The sequence below is a fragment of the Drosophila obscura genome, unplaced genomic scaffold (genome assembly GCF_018151105.1).
Source record: "Drosophila obscura isolate BZ-5 IFL unplaced genomic scaffold, ASM1815110v1 contig_9, whole genome shotgun sequence".
Taxonomy (NCBI): Eukaryota; Metazoa; Arthropoda; class Insecta; order Diptera; family Drosophilidae; genus Drosophila; species Drosophila obscura.
The window spans coordinates 3,823,697-3,841,222 of NW_024542883.1; the positions used below are offsets into that span (position 1 = coordinate 3,823,697).

The 17,526-nt window shown below is 45.9% G+C and overlaps 2 protein-coding genes across 3 annotated transcripts in view; both read right to left on the reverse strand.

Annotated features, from left to right (window-relative positions):
• The window catches only part of LOC111073957 (E3 ubiquitin-protein ligase TRIM9), an 84,201-nt gene that overhangs the window by 50,224 nt on the left and 16,451 nt on the right, over positions 1-17,526 (reverse strand). The window lies entirely within an intron of this gene.
• LOC111078020 lies at positions 6,717-7,479 on the reverse strand. Its single transcript, XM_022372555.2, has one exon. It carries the CDS (start codon positions 7,376-7,378, stop codon positions 6,800-6,802), a length of 579 nt encoding a protein of 192 aa, XP_022228247.1. The 5' UTR covers positions 7,379-7,479; the 3' UTR covers positions 6,717-6,799.

Here is a 17,526-nt window from a genome sequence, read left to right on the forward strand (position 1 = left end):
AAAAGCGAAACATTCCTAGACATGGCAGCGTGATACTCACGACAGCCCAACCGAGTATCGCACTCGTGACAACATTCGGCAAGAGGCGATCATAAAATAATAAATTGTTCAAGAAAAATGCATTTAAATGAAATGCAAAATTTATCTAAGCTACGAGACGTTTCGTAGGAAATGTTATTTGGTCACTCTAATCATTGTTTCATCGCTCGTGTTTTCCGTACACGATAATCCCCGTTCCGTAACTCTGTCGCACTGTCCCTTCCTACTCTTCTCGGAATCTGGTGGCGCTTGTCTTCCGCTGAGGCTGGCGTACAAATTAAGCAACTAAAATAAGGACAAGAAGTGTTTTATTCTAGAGCACCCGCTACTCTCTCCATTTGTGGCCTGGCCACAGAGTTTAATGGCGCCGCCTCGTTCTTTAGGAGATGTGTGTCAAAACTAATTCTGCACCATCGTAAATTTAATTCATAGTCAGAGCTGCTGTCTGCGTCACCAGCTGATGATTGTCCCCATCATTGCCAGCGCCATCGTCTCCAGTCCAATCGCAATCACACTCCCAAGTCCAATCCCAATCATCATCTCTCTGGCAGTCGTGTGGGACTTGGAGGCGAATGCTCATTGCATTTTTATCACTTACGCGAAATTGGTTTTTATGTGGCGGGAGTCTCATGTGCGCCTATTAAATTAAAGCGCTGCCTCCTATTTATTCCTGGGCAACCGCACTCGACATCAATTCCACATATTGTAGCACAACTACAGTGCTACAGTGGGTACTACACATATAGTACGTACTACGTACTACGTACTACGCATGCTGGGAGTGTGTAGGGGCACCGGCACTGTTGGCAGTTAAATAAAACGCTCTGCTCTGCTGGCCATTTAAGCGATGACAATCAGCCGAATAGTCGAGTGATATATTGTGGGGCATTACTGCCAGGGTGGGGGGGGAGCAAGTCTTGTTCATTTCATGAAAATAGGTCTACGGAGGAGCATCTTCGCCGTCATTGTTTTATTGATTTATAGGAGAGCAGCAGGAGCCAGCTGATTGCCATTGCAATGAATGCCGTGGCAGCGGCAGGGGCAGGGGCAGGGGTAGGGGCAGGGGGTCCACTTGAGACATTTTACTCACGCACTTGATTAGAGATCGGAGTAGTGGGAGCGGAATAGTCACAAAGTATTTACCTGCAATGAAGGGGAAAGGCGTCTTTAGTAACTTTTTGTTGAAATAAACATAAAAATATTTAAATGGTCAGTTTACAAACAAAGCAAAAGCCAAAAGAGGGGTTAACAGTCCCGAAACATGGGAGAGTGGGGGGAGGCAGCAGCCCAAACATCTCCAAATTATATACTATTAACTGCATATGGCTATATCTATGGCCAGGAGCACACTGGGCAAACAAACTTCTGGCTGCCGTGCCCATCCCCGTCCCCGTCCCCATCCCATTTGACCTCATCACATGAAAGATCTGTCAAGCTCAACAAACAGACAACTTAATGCCACAAGCCAGTCAAGCCAGTGAAGCCAGTGAAGCCAGCCCGGGCGGGCTCTGCTCTCCACTGGTCTCTGTGGTAAAATTTAATTTAACATACAATTCGGAATGGCAAGCGACAAATTCAGGCAACAACTCGGACCACACAATACGAGGATGTTGAGTATACAACAAAAATTGTTGCCTGGACACAAAGTTTCCTGGGAAGGAGGAGACTCAAAGCGCAGGGCCCAAGGCTCAGTATTCGGGAGTCGGAACTGGGGGCTCACACCCTTAATTATATTGAGTGTATGGAATCCTTTGGCCACACAATGGTCTGGTCTGGTCTGGTCTGGTGTCTGGGGTCTGGTTGGCCTTGCCTTGCCTGGTCCGGGGACCCACAACAGGAAGTGAAAGTGGCCATGTCCTTGTCCGTGTTCGTTTTCGTGTTTAATCCAAGCAATTTGCAATTTTTGGTAATTTAACTTGACAGAAACTTTTTAATGGGCAATGGCAGCCACGGCGCCGGCGTCACTTGGGGGGAGCCCAATGCCATTCAACAATTGACAATAGAAATGAAGACCATTTGTGGCTGCTGCCCTCGGTTCGGTTCGGTTCGATTCGATTCGCAACTGTTGCCAGTTTCGAGGGGAGTGCCGAGTGGCTCCTTGCGCTATGCTCGTAATCCTCTGGGAGAAGAACCCAACCCTTCTTCTTCCTTCACACAATTCCATTCCCCATAAAACCATAATTTTTGATTGTTGCGTACTTAAAGCCGAATTTTGTCATGTGCTCTAAATGTGGAGAGCTGAATGCAAATTTCGTTTTCAATTTCATTTTTATGTCCGCTCGCCCGGTCTATTATATTGGGTAATGTGATTTATGATTGCCCCGACCAGGGGCCAGGCCAGGACGCATTAAATGGACTCAAGGCGTTAATACTCGTCCTCGGTGCAAGATTTTCTGGGAGGAAAGAGTTGTGACAATTTACGACATGATTTGATTATAATCTCTTGCTACCCCCTGGGAACATGAGCGCTGCGTATTTGCTTTCCGCAAAATCGGAAGAGATTAGTTGGCAAATATTTTGAAATTAATCAGATTAAGTACGATTTATGAGCATGGGAGAATGAATGACGAAAGCTTCTTTGAGGCCAAGCCAAGGAACATCAAAAGTTATCTAAGATTAGTTGATATCGACACTAATCAAAAGAGGCCTAAAGTTCGACCGTAGCCCACTTTTTGCATATGGAAAAAACTCTAAATACTTTTTGCCCAATTTTGAATCTGAAAACTTCCAAGCATTTTGGCCCAGGGAACTTTCAAATCTTCTGATGGCTCTAATTACAAACAACAGCAGATCGCGTTGACAACAGAAGTTGCGACGCAAGGGGACTATAAAGTTGAGTTGTGCTAGGAGAGGGGAGCAGGAGCAGGAGCAGGAGGAAAATAAATGTCCCACCATAAGCCGCAATTTCTGCGGAAAAGTCGAAAAACTGCACTCCCCTCGCCGCGCCAGTTCCCTCGGAAAACAGTTTGAACTGTCAAAAATGACAAATAGTCCGTCGAGGATTTCATTTTGAATGCAGTGCATCAACTTGCACTGCAGTGGAAATTAACTAAGCGAGCTGGAAAAAAAAACAACATCTTTCGCAAGAGGGGAAAGGCAGCAGCTACCGCTGTAGGAAAAGGGAAAACTCGTCGTGCCCTCCATGGCAACGCATCCACATCCACAACCGCATCCAGCCAGCAACCCCCGAAATATTGCAGGGGAAGCTACGCGGAAATCGGAATTAAAAGCGATTCACAGACTCACCTTGTGAGGGAGGGGGTGTGGTGTGTGTGTGTGTGTCTCGGAAGGGGATGGATGCAGTCGGGCTGTTTCATGTTTGTACGGGAAATTAGTATAGCACAACAACAAGTATAGCAGCAACATCATCAGAAAAATAAAGGATTTTCTGTTTAAAGGCAGCTTACAGCTCGGGGAGAGTGTTTATAAATTACTCGTCCGCAGCGCAATTGCTCAGCCATACGTTTTATTGCAAAATCTGAAAAATTCCAAACAGAACCCCAAGGTTGCCAGGGACTACGGACTGCGGACTACGACGCACGTGCTTGCCTGCCCCCGGAGGTGGTAGAATGGTAGAATGGTAGAAGAAGAAGTGGAAGCCCTCAGGGCTGTTCTATCCACTTATTAAAAATATTTGTCTATATCTGTTACTGCAGCGTGCATTGTCTGTGTGGTCTCACTCTGCGGCATTTATTTACGATTCGTTGGGGCATGTAATTAAAATTTTGGATTGTACCTTTTCCGGAGCAAGTCCCGAGCAGACATGTCCAAAGGGTTCTGCCTGCGCTGACTGAGTGGCTTTTTATCCCCTTATGAGGAACGGCTTGATGGAATCGTATTTACGAGTATAGTAATTGTAGATTTTCAACGAACACAAGTATCTGGGTAAATTGAAAACATCATTCTCCTGAGCAGAGCTCCCGCAGGGACCCATTTGATTGCATTGCATCCGTTCTGTCTTTTAGTTGATTTCCCCATCTATTTAATGGAATTTACTAAGCAATCCCATTCTCCTATTTCTCCTCCTTCCTGTCAGATCATTTCAACGTATTTATCGTATTCCTCGGCCATTCTCTATCGCTATTAATCATCGCATAATTTCGTTTAGCCCCTCCAGACCTGGGTCAGACCACATCGAAACTGTAAACTAAACTCATTAATTACTACAATTAGGCAATACATATTTTTTCCGCTTTCCCTCAAATTGTTTAATCTGCCAATCATTTCAGGGTCGTACTCCCGTTCGGGGGTATTCCCCTTCCTTCGTGGCTTAATGTTACGCACGCGACCTTCCCCCTCTCCCTCCTCCAACCCGGAACATCGGTAACAACAACTTCCCATTTGGAGTTGTTAAAAGTGCTCGGTCTGGATAGCGAAAAATATATGGGAAAATGGAAAACTGCCGTGCGAGACCAGCCCAGGCGCTGCAGCTTTGATTAATGGTTTCTACTAGCACGTCATAAGCGGGCAGGTCCTGGCAAATCCCAGCCGAGCTGCTCCTCCTTACCCTCTGCCATTATCAAAGCTTGACTGAGCAACGCGAGGAGGACTAGCTACCTTTTTTTGTTGTATTTTTGATAGGGAAACGAACCGAAGCCAGCCCATAGAGCTGGCTCTGTCGTCCAGTCAAGTATAATTAACAAGTTTGTTGGGCTGGTTTTCCTACTCTCGCAGTTCGTTAAGAAATTGCAAAAAGTTGTTGCCCGTTTTATGTAAATGATGTGTAAACACCGCGTGCTGGGCTGGCGGGCCGAGCCTCAGCTCATAATCCAGCGCAGTGCAGTGCAACAATGTGGCAGTTTGAAAAATATTCGATGCATATTTCGTGGCGCACGTCCATTAGTGGAGCAGGACACGGGACTGCGAGTACAACGACACGTGTCGCGGCGATTTATTAGCATAATTTCTCTTGCTCAAGTTTTTTAATGCGCACCACGGAAACATTAAAGTGAAATTGATGTTCATCCACTCGCAGCAGGAGGGTCCCAGCATTTTACCAACTCGCTCGAAGTTTCGCTTTTCAATTTCCATGACAGCATCACCGCCAGCATCAGAGTCATCTCCATCAGCAAACATTTCCAAGAACTACTCGGTAATTTCTTGGGCATTTGTCAACCAGAGCTGGCAGCGTCTTACCTCCAGCGAGCACCTCCAAAAGCAAATGCTTCCGTCCCCCACTCCGACCGAAACACACACTTGAACCCAACCCGAGACACTTTAAATCGTAAAGGAGGGGGATGGGAATGGGGTTGGGGACGGGGACGGGGACGGGACACACTATCAGACAGACATCGGAGCAATAGGAATACCAGCGGCACGTGCATTTGCTGGATACGAGTGCAAAGTAGCGTGCCTAGTCTTGTGCTATTTATGTCTTACTTAGTAGCACATTTGCTGTGACTAGTTCGTTAATTAATTGGATTTGCAATTACATGGCCCACACGAGCCAGTGTCTAACCCACTGCAGGGCGGAATGTGCCAAGGCAGGGTAGGAAAGTCGAATGGATGAAAGAAGAAATATGTACAAGGAAAGTGAATGAGAAATCTTGTGAAAACACCACGAAAATCGAAGAAACACACATCCCGACAGAGATTCCCACTGAAATGATAATCGAAGCATTATCTGTACTATATCTGAAGCAATAAAATGCAGCCAAAAGAGCCGACCATTTAGAAATTTGCTACTCAGCCGCTTGAGAAATTCATACGATGTTGAGCAGGCATTCGGATACCCACGTCGACTATCATCGACTAATTGCTGGGCATACAACAATTTTATTGCATTGGCGACTCCTTTGCGGGAATTTCATTCCGCACATGCCGATGCTCAATATGCATAACAATAAATGGTCATATAGAGACACTCATCCCAGAAACGAACATTGACAAAAGGGCAAACGGCACTAAAGGAAAATCAAAAGCAGCAAAAGCGAAAGCCAATTGCTCGAAGGCCTCACCTGTGCAGCTCAGACCCGAGAGAACATTTCAATAGAAATAGAAATAGAAATGGATGTGGAAATGGAAATGTAAAATTGCCAGCCCTCCCCCTGTTAGTGGCAATGGGCAAAAGGGCAAAGGCAAATTTCATTCGAAATTAAATTAGATTTTTCGGTAGTCGAGGAAATTGCTGCACGCACGCAAACAAATCGGCCAGCAACAAAAAATATTGAAATTACATACAGCAGAGCGTTGAATTCAAAACAAAAATATATACATACATACATATCTCCGTAAAAGTATCTCCCTCTCTGATGGTAGTCAAAAGGCCGACCGACAGAGGACTTATATGTAGTAGTACATGCCAAATGACCGCAGGCTCAGGCACTTTGTTTGCAGGCAAACATTCGGCATTCTATCTGTGAGTGGGGGAGAGGAGAAGAGTACGAGTGTTGTGCGAGTGTATCTGAGAGTGTGTTTCGAGCCCAGCCATGCGGAAATGGGGAAATGGGGAAATGGGGAATGCCTACGCAAATGTGCGCATTTCAATTAAATTTCCGTTTTAATCACTTTTGCAGTTTTATGGCAGCCAGAGAGTGGAGAGCAAGCGCTGCGACTTGCTCGCTCATTAAAAGGTCGTCTGGCGCCGTCAGGTCATGTGTTCTAATTTGATGACGATGGTTGCTGGATCACCTGTCACCCAACCGACTCGTCCGGTAAAATAATAACGAAGGACCCTCCCCTCCTGCAAGTGATCTCAGCCACACTGTATTTATAATATTGAAGCAATTTTGATATGTGTATGGATGGACAGATCTAAGATCTATTTTCTAAGAATGAACCTGTGCCCGTCAGGCTTAATTGTGGTGTCGCTATCCGTGCTCTGCGAAATGTAGCCACTGTTGCTCCAAACCAACTCCACTGGAGCGCTCATGGAGATCTTGGAGGAATGCGTTTTCCGCCTAGTAACGATTACATCGGAGCTTCCGTCGCCAACCAGAGCCGTTCTCGTTTCGTATGTGTCCTCATTGAGGCTCCAGAAGCTGAAAGTGTCACTGCCCCGGATAATCTGGCTCACGGTTTGCTTGCGCTCCTCGTCGCTGGATTCCCTGTCCCTGCACGACAAAAAGGAACTGCTGTCCTGTCCGCGAACAGGCGACTCTTCCAGGGCCCGAAGCGCAGGCGAGACCGTACACTGTTCCCGGGGTAGGTTTCCGCCAGCCTTGGAGCGCGGCATGCACAAAGAGGACTCGTTTACTGGCAAAGCATTATGGCGAAGCAGCCGCTGCAGGGAAATGAAGGACTCGCGAATCTCCTGTAGCTGCTCCTCGCTATGAGGCCTCGTCAGCGGTGTGTCCGGCATGGACAAGGCGTTTATGAGAAACGCCAAATCTGCCTCCATGCTTGCTGATCCAGAAAAATGTATTTTTTTTTAAATTAAATTTTCTACCAAAATACAGAGAGTTTTCACTTTATGTACTGAAAGTATGTGACCTATGTGTCGGAGCAGGGGATCGAAAATCAGCTGGTATATGAAGCGAAGTCTTCTAGGATTTAGAATTTTATTTTGAAGCAAATCTTTTTACGATTTTTCGCATTGAAAGTTCTTCTTCCCAACTCACTTATCAGATTCAGATATCTTACTACTAGACTAAGAGCGCCTATTCTGCGAGACTGTACAAGATCCCATCAGCCGTTATCGTGGTGTCACTGTCCGGGCCGTGCGATCTGTGGCAAACCAATTTCACCGGCAGGCTGATGGAGACCGTGGAGGTGTGCACCCTCTGGGCGATGACTGCGCCGTCCGGGTCACTCATATCCACAGCCTTCTTGTTGTACCCGAAATTGGTAGAGCAGGAATTGCACCTGCGCCGAATCAGCTGACACTCCAGATCTGTTTCCTTGCACTCCAGACTAATCGCTTCGGAGCTGGAAGCTCCGCTTTCCAACGAGCTGCACCCCAAGGCAACACTGTCCAGCTCGCTTTCAGGCGATTCTTCAGAGCTCAAAGCCGACTGATCTCCCCCAGCTGTGGAGCGCGGAATGGACCGAGATGCTTCAATGGCCGCCTGCAATTGATTATTGCGTAGCAGCTGCTGCAGGGCAACGAACGCGTCCCGCATCTCCTGCAGCTTCTCCCCGCTGTAAGGCATTTCCTGGGCTGAGTTCGGTTCGGATAGGGCGCTTATTAGGAACTCTATGTCGTCTTCCATGGGTGCTTGCTGTCAGGAAATGAGACTTGCGTTGTCTAAAATTTTGAACTAGAAAGTCTGTTGTATAGCTTCGATTTTGAATATTTACTGAAAGCCAATAGCGAATGAAACGAATAGCAATGCTTATCCGATCTTACTATATATGTATGTATGTATGTATAATGAAATAAATGGGAACGAGATGATTCCATTAACTTTCTTCCTGATACGATTTTTGCATTGAAAAAATTCTCATCATGGAAATTTGTATACGGCCTTTGGGCTCTCCCATTCGTTTGTTATTTGTCCCAGCTTTTCCCTTGACCACTCTCTCCGGTGGAGTTGTCCTTTTCCAGTCGCAAACTTTTTTCATTAAGTCCTGCCACCGACCACAGCTTTAAGGACACCCACCAAAGTTCCACTTTCCCATCCGTAGCCCTACGGCGGCTCCCCTCCCCTCCCCGCCATTCCATTCCATTCCGTCTGATTCAATCCCATTCCTTCCGAAAACGCTGCAAAGTCATTACGAACAACTTAAGTTTTGTGTTAAACACGCCTACATTACCAGATTTTGCATTTGCACGAGAAGTAGCAAGAAGCAAAGTTTCTCGGATGTTCTCGGCCTGTGCGAGAAGGAGGAAGGAGGAAGGTGGAAGGCGGAAGGCGGAGTAGAAGCAGAAGCAGAAGCAAACTGCAAGAAGCGGAAGACTTGGATTGGGGCATGTAATAATTGTAATTTCGCAGCTACATCGAGAAGGGAGAGCAAAGGAATGGGGGAAAACACGAAAAATAACAATCAGAAAGCATTTAGCAACAACTTCTAACCCTCCTGCTATCCAGGGGACCTGGAGTCGAGTCGAGTCGAGTAGAGCCTCGAGTTGGGAGAGCAAACCAAAGTGTGTTTGCTTGTCGGGTCGGCAGCTACTGTGTACAGCAGGTGGCTGGCTCCCTCCCAACGAGTGGAATGGATGGTGGGAGCGTGTGGTGATGTTGCCCCTTTCCCCCTTCCGTATATCGTGTGTCAACGCATACAACAACTTTAACTACGCACCGAAAGAAAACCCATGGGTTCCTTTAACGATTAAACAAGGAACAGGAAGCCATATGCACATACACACCCATAAATCTACTTTGGGGGTGTGTGCTATACTCGTTGTGGATATATTTTGTGGTTGTGTCTGTTGCCATTTTAATGGCCTGACCTACATACAGCCGACTGTTCCTGTTCCTCCTCTTTATCGAACACCTAACGCCGACAAAGTTACTCCTCCTTGGCGGGAAGGAGTTCTATTCTTTTTCTTTAATTGCCAAAAGAAGACAGAAACAGCCGTAAACATTTGCAGAGAGCGAAAGTCGGTCTGTGTCTGTTTGCCAGAAAGTTTTCCATCGTTTGTCCTGCCATTTGTCAGGCATCAGAAAATATGTTTAATAATCTAAACGCATTACCAAAACAGCAGCCACTGTGCATACAAAAAGGGAACATGGAGGAAGCGCTGCCTAGGGTCGGGTGCTGTCTGTGCTGCTCGAAAGAAAACGACATCGCATGGCCATGGAAGACACATGTAGACGACTCCAAAAGGCAGAGCAGGACTCCCAGACAGACAGAACAAACATGGGGTGTTGAGAGTGAGATTGAGAGAGAGAGAGAGAGAGAAAGAGAGAAAGCGAGTGAGGGAGAGTTGTGATAGGCAAACATAGAAGAGGACACAGTGGGATACACAGGAAGATGTGTTGGAAAATCTTTTCATCTACGTTGCATGGAAATAATTGAAAATAAGAATAATTATCAAAAATAAATAAATGCCAGTGTAGAGTCCATTTTAGACAGAAAAACTTGGAATAGTTTATCCTCTGATCATCAAGTGTCCCTAAAAAGTCCATGAAGGTATCCCCCCAACATTTCGAGCCTCGATGCCTTCCACTGTGCCGCATTCCCAGCCATTTGGTGCTTCGTTGTGCTCGTCTTTCGAGTCACAAAAGCCTATTAAATAACATGGCCCGACACATGCGTCCTCTGAGCTAGAAAGGAAGGCAGCAGAAGCCGAAAGTTTTCCACACAATTGCCGGGATAAGGCCCGGGCAGGAGCCTTAGTGGAAACTGAGCACTCAGTCACATGCAGGAAAACTCAAAGTGGTCACATGAAAATATGAAAATATTCATGGCAAAGGGAAAAAACCAAAACCAAAAAAAAATAATGACAACCAAAAGAAAAAGAATCATGGAAATAGATGGGGAAACTTGCATGCAGGAAAATGGCAAAGAGTAAACAAATAAACAAAGGATTCGAGTATGACGAGGGTCCTTTCGGGCTCGGTCTAGGTCTTCTTGTTAGGCGGCACTCCAGGAGTGGGAAACTTCCAGGATGACGACGACGATAGTCCTTCTCCCAAGTTTAAGACATTTGCATAGAGTCTTGAAGCACTCATACGGGGTCGGTCGCTTTCTGCTATTTATTTTTGTGGCATCTTTGACTAAATTTAGAGGAAAATTCTATTATTTTAGCTGCTACTCGCTCAAACTCCTTCCGGTTGATGCTGTTGTGTTGATAGTACGAGTTGTAGTTGTAGTTTATACTGCAAGTTGCTCACTTTGTCGGCTGGTGACCAACCAGCAACCACCAACCACTTGAGGCTTGAGACCTTTGGCCCTGTTTCTGTTTCTGTTTCTGTTCTGCCCGTCTATGTAGAACCAACCTTCTCCTCTGCACGCTTCCGCACTTGCACTTTGAGCTGGCAAAATAAATGTTCAATTTGTAGTTGTCAATTGGCTACTTAGTGCAAGGAAGAGAGCTTACAGCGAAAAGGGAAAAGGGAAAATGGCAAATGCGAAATGGAGAGGCAATTGAAAAGTAAACGAAACTAATGTAAGAATTTGGCAGAGTGCCACTGATGGATGCTGGTATGATGCTCCCCCTTGAAGGCAGCATTTCTGCCTGAGTTCTATAGATTGGAGCTCATGGACCAATACTTTCAGCCTCAAGGCTGCATGCTGTATCCAAGCCAATTAAAATATCAATATTTCCACATGCAACGCGTACTTAGCGCTCTCCCGGGGGCAGTGCCATTTACGTGTGGTTTCTTACTCGTTATTTCAACCACTCCTAGTTGAATAATTCACAAGTTTATCTGAAGCAAGCACCTTTGTCCCCAGCCACCCGATTTATGCGATCGATCGCTGAGCTCAGCTTAACGAGAATTTCCCTGCTTATGATGCCAAATGAAATACAGTCGGGCACGGCACGAGAGACAGAAGATGAAGTCGTATCATTAACGTCCAGCAGCAGGGATGTGCGAGCACATACCTTTTGCCCCTCCATCTCGATAAGCAGCTCATTACTCAAATGCAGCTCAGTGGAGAGAGGGGAGGGAAACCCGCAAATGTCAGGTCCAAAGGGTCGACGGTCGAAGCCCTGCCCGACTGCCTAGGCGGCAGTTTGTGATTTACCGGCCCCTGGAACCGCTTGGATCAGCGAGAAATGGCTAAAACATAATAATAATTTGTTATTCTTGTATGTAAAAAAGCAGAGCGTAAAAGAGATAAACAAAATAAATGACAAAAGCATGTCAGCACAAAGAAGCCCCCGCCGAAGAGGGGAAGTCAGGCGGAGATGGAAAAGCAAACTAAAATGGGAATTTCGGGGCAGTGGTAATGGAAATGGAAAATGGTATCGGGAACGACGACGACGACGAGGACGAGGACGAGAACGAGAACGGTACCGTGAATGGCAATGGGACTCCCTCCACGAAATTTGGGAGGCTTTTTGTTGCAACCCTCAGCGATTTTTTTGTCTTGTTCTACGGGACTACCGACATTTGCATAAATTATCATTTGTTGAGCCGGAACAGAAAGGAAAGTGGCAAGGGATATGCTCGTACTCGCCCTACTGCGGGTATGCCCGAATACCTTCGAAAGATCGGGGAGTAGCCCGGAGGGGCAATGGGGGACCTCCATTGCCTGTTGCTAGGGCAGGGTAATAAAAGGCAAATGCATAAAATAACATAAAATAAAATAAAATGAAACGGGAATTTATGTGCAGGACAAGAGCAGCAGCAGCAAATATCAAACAAATTGCAATAAAATGCAAATCTAAATGGAAGCAAAAGCAAAAGGAAGTATAAATACATTTGCCCGCCTTAAAGCTGAAACAATTTGAATTTAAATATTTTATGTCTAATTTTAAAGAATTTTATTGCTGAGCAGAGCAGCCAGCCTGTCAGTCCGCCTCACCGCAAAGCAGGGAAAGGGGCGACTTGCCCCCAGGCTGTCTTGGGGAGGGGCTGCGGCTGCGGTTCGGAGCTCCACCTGAATACACCCGTGCCCGTGACGGTGGATATATCCGAACCGAACCGAACCTCTTGCCGTAGTTGCTGCCGGCTATGTTTGTTTCCACGCAGCTGGGCACAGCTGTGGGAGGGTGGCGAAAAAGAAGACAGCGTTTCCTTACATTTTAATACACTTTTCTGGCCTTCACTCACACCACCCACCCCACCCCATCCACGGCACTGAAGAAGAAACAGCAAAAAGCAGCAGCCGAGGGCAGGTGAAGTTTCCCGTCCCATTTTTTAGGGAAAACTTTTTCTGCACAATGAATTTTTGCGCATTTTCCACCTGTATGAGCTCCGGGAGAGAGGCCCGGCCCCCGGGAGAGAATAAACCCAGGAGGAAATCGATGTGTTGTGGTTGTTGCTCTGGTAATGAGACATCCCCGGGCCAGGCAGAAGGGGGAAAACACCATTTTCCAGTGTATTTTTTTCATGTTCGTTTCAGGGAATTCGCAACTATGCAAATTCCAGGCAAATACCAGAGCTTAGTCCTTTGGTTCAATTACTAGAAGAAGAACAAAAAAAATAGGACCCAGATAGACTCCTCTTGGGAGAAACGGAATGGAAAAAGCTATTAGCATGATGGTGAGGAGCGCCATAGATGGGTTCGGCCGGGAAGAAACAACAAATCTCAGCTAATTAAAGTCAACAAGCAAAATCATTTGAAATGCAAATGTCAAATGGCATAATGGGCAATGTGTATGAGGCTGTGCGGGGAGGAGATGTGAGCGTGTGTGTGTGGGGGGATTTACACAAGCCAAAAGAGCAAAGAATCAGGGAATGAGCAGGCAGAGATGTTGCAGGACGAATCTTGGATGCTCTATCTCAGATGCAATTTATACATTTCGAGCTGAAAATTACCAAAAAATTGTTCATAATCGTGGATTGCCTTTGGACTTTCCTTAACACTCTCACTAGCACCTCCTTCGCATTCGTTTAACTAACAATAATTCAGTCTTTGTAGATAAAAGGTCGATTGAATGAACCTGGTCGCAGGTACATCCCATATACATCCCGACACTTTAAGTCCCCCATAAGCTAGCTTCATGGCTTCACTTCCCTAACAGATCGGACAGCCCGCACAGGCACAGTAGCACAATTGTCGGTCTTAGAAGTACAAAGGCACCAATTTGATGAGGGTAATTTCGTGTATTGGCGGGCTCTGCCGGGCAGGCTTGGCCTATGCCGGAAAGGGGTAGGATTAGATTTATGCACGATATGGAGGCGCACAAAAATTTAAGGCTGAAGTATGGAGTTTCAATTAAAATTAGCACTTTCGGTCGTTAATATAAAATATTGCTAATTAGATTGGGAGGCCCACGTCAGGGCCAGTACCAGTAGCAGAAGCACCAGCACCAGCTTCGTCTCCATCTTTTGCATTGATTTTAACACGGTCATGAATATTAAATTACCATCCCTCCCACACATCCATCCACCCATTCTGTGGTGTGGGTATGGAGTGTGTGTGTGTGTGTGTGTTTCGTTGGTGCTTGGAGAAAAGTTTGCCTGCCATAAATTAAAATCAACGCCCAGAGAACACGCCCCTGCCTTCCAGTCTCCACTTCCACTTCCACTCGCCGAGCAGCCGCCACTCAGAATGTTGACGGTAATTAACTTTTAGGCATTTTCTATGCATATTTATGGGGGTGTTCGAGCGGGAGAGGAGTGATGGAGAGGCAGAGGTGCTCTTTGCTTGCATAACATTAACGTGTACATGAGGCAGAGGGATGGGAGGTGGCAGATGGGATCCCGACTCCTCTATCAGATGATGCGTGCAAGGCCGAGGCCAAAAGAACAGAATTCTCTTGTATTTTTTTCCTCTGTTTTGCTCCTTGACGTGGCGTGTTACTTGAACAGCCTCTGACAGTGGGCGGATTTGACAAGGATTTTCTATTTCTGCCCGCCATCTGTAAATGTCATAAATAAATAATGAATTAATCATACAGTTTAGCTGACTTCCTTCTCCCTGCTCAAGTCCGTTCCATTTCGTTTCGTTCCTCGAGACTTTTCAATTGTGAATTGAGCTGAAAAAAGTCCTCGAGCTCGTCTCCTTCCTGCCAAGGAGTGCATTCATTTATAAATTATTAATGATATATTAAAGAATAAAGAAAAATGTGGACTGACTGGGCTCTGAATGGATCTATTCTTTTTCGTTTGAGAACTTGTCAAAAACATGTGGAAGCTTTTCTCTTGATTGAATGACTTTTGAAGAGCAAAAAGGAAGCGAGAGTTTAAATGTTTGCAGTCGTAATTATATTATTATTCCAATCACAGCTTCCATCCTCACCCTGCAGTGTGTGTGTGTTTCCATACACTTTCAAGTATTCTATAACTTAATTGCATCCTTTGAAGCATTTTCTGGAATGTTTTGTTGCATTCTAATTGAAGGCAGGAACACATGTTGTCCTGGAACGGCACTTAAAACTCAATCAACTGCATCTAACCATATTAAAAGGCACCCAGAGACCTCGGCACGGGCCAGGGCCAAGAGTTGACACCGGAAGAAACATGCATACACCCATATACCCGTAACGCATACGCCATGTAGTGCAGCGATGTCGTCGGCATTGAAAATAAAAGAATGCAATCAATTTGTCAACGTCTCTGCCCCACAATGTTGTTAGCGGTGGTGGTGGTGGTGGTGGCGGCGGTACCGTTACACGGCCATATATGTATGTGCATGTGTATGTGTCTGGGGCGTTGGCAGTCCCTCAGTCCAGTCTCTATTCATTCGTTCATCCATCCACTCGTCCATTCGTTCATTCGTTCGCTTGTCATCACACACGTATGCCGGCAATTTATGTGTCGTCTGTGTCTGGGCTTTTTTGCCGTTGCTGGAGGGTCTGTTTGCATTCGAGGAACACCAGCAACAGCTCGTACAACGGCCACTTGCTAGTAAATAAATTTAAAAGCGCTTAAAAGGGGCGGATGAGCGACCTGAGCTGGTAGAGGCGTGGCCCCCGTCTGCAATTTACCATGTCGGAAGGTGACTTGACATCATTTGGCGTCTGGGCCTTGGGTTTCGGTTTGGGTTTGGGTTGAAGGTACAGTTGGAACAGAGTGACTCACCTCCGACAAGGATGGAGATGATGATGATGGTACGCGTATATTCGAATTCCCTGCGACACGAGTAAATTCAATTAAAATGCCATACCCCAGCCCTCTTTTCAGGCAAAGTTTATGTAGTGGAAGATAGCCAACTAACTGGTTTAGTTTTGGTCTAAATCAATTTGGGTTCCCTTTGGATTCTGCCTGGTCGAGTGCACTCTGGTGCTGCCTAATGTCCGTGCAGCTTGCAAGCTTCTTCCAAGAGTATATACATCCGAGTATGTACATGTTGTTGTTGGATTTATAACAAAGACCAACAGTCAGAAGGCAAAAACAACAGAATAAACATAGCTAGAAATTTGTAATATTACTTTATGGCAACTGTATAAATACTCTAAAAATACTAATGGGTATATTGGTATCAGCTGTATTGTACACATACGAGTATACTCTTCCATATAGGGGAAGGTAAAAGCCTAGCTAATTGCATTTTAATCATTTATAATTAATTTATACTCATCCATGAATGTTATTGCAGTCCTATCATTTCCCTGGCTAAAATCGTAGATTATTCCGCATACAGAGTATTTCATGGCAGACCCTTAATATGAGGTTCCACTTCGGCCGCAATGAATTTAATCCTTAATCACATAACGCAGATGCTCAGGCCGGGCCAAACGTGGGGAAGGTTGAAGGAGGTAACTGGAGGAGATTTCTGCACTTGTGGGTTTTGTGAACTTGTGGGAGAGCCACAGAGCCACGGGCAAAAAAAAACAGCTCAAAAAACAAACAATGCAGAAAAACAGCAGTCGGGCGGCAGCAGGGGAGAACGTGTTGTGTTGCCGTTGTGCTTATGATATTATTGCACTTGTCAGGCACAGACACAGACACAGATACGGATACGTGCATATCTTCGTACTCGTATCACAGATGAACATTCCACAAGCAGGAGCAGACGCCACAAAGTATGCAAAGTTTTTATGCCAAAGCGCAAATGAAAACAGCCAACGACACACCGAGTAACAAGGAGCAAGAGAGGAAGAAGGACGACCCATCAGCAGCATCATCATCATCATCATCATCCTGTACAAGTATGCGTGTGTACAAAGGCATACCAAGGACCCAGGTGGGCTCCGGCATCCCGCATCCATCTGGAAATATGTCAACGGAGGGCGTACGAGTAATAAGTATCATATCTGAGGCCCGGCCAAGAGCCTAGTGCCGAGCAGCTGCAAGTCAACTGCGACTCGAAATCAAATTTGCACATCTGCTGCGGAATGAAATGAAATGCATTGAGATGTTAGCCACAGAGCAGTGGCATGCACAACCCACAGAGAATGGGAATCGGCAGTCAAAGGTAGACACAGTCGAGTAAATCATCGCTGCACTGCGAAAAATTTCAGCCAATTACACACAATTAATCTATTAAATCAGCATGAATCCAACAAAATATTATACATTCCATGCATTGTGTGCTCTAAAAGTACAGTATCCAGTGTTCCCAAAAAAAAAACACTTCCAGTTGGATTTTCTCTCTGTGGATGATTTGGCAGCCCCATCGTTAACCGAAGCTACACGGAGCTTAAGCTTCTGCTCGACTGTCATCGTTATTGCTTTTGGGAATACGAGTACGAGTACGAGTATGAACGGCATGCCAAACACTCGCCTCGACTTCCCCCATCGACCAGTCCTACTATTTCCATTTGCATGGCACAACTCGAATCAGTCTTCTGCTCTGTTTTATACATTTTAATTTGAGTGAGCGAGTCCTGGAACACCGCATGGGGCTCGGCTCTGGTTCCAGCCGCCACAAAGCAGGTCCTGCCTGTCTTTTCTACTCTCCCATCGCCAGACTCCCAGACTCCCGGACTCCTCCCCCGGAATCCCAGTCTCAGCCGGAGAGATGTCTCTTGGCATTTCGCTTCGTTTCGCATCTATGTATTTTTTATAAGCAGACGCAATTGTTTCGAAAATTAAAGGTTAAAAT

Bases quoted from the DNA above. Each gene is read 5' to 3' on its own strand.
- LOC111078020 (XM_022372555.2), bottom strand. From the start codon at position 7,378: ATGGAGGCAGATTTGGCGTTTCTCATAAACGCCTTGTCCATGCCGGAC.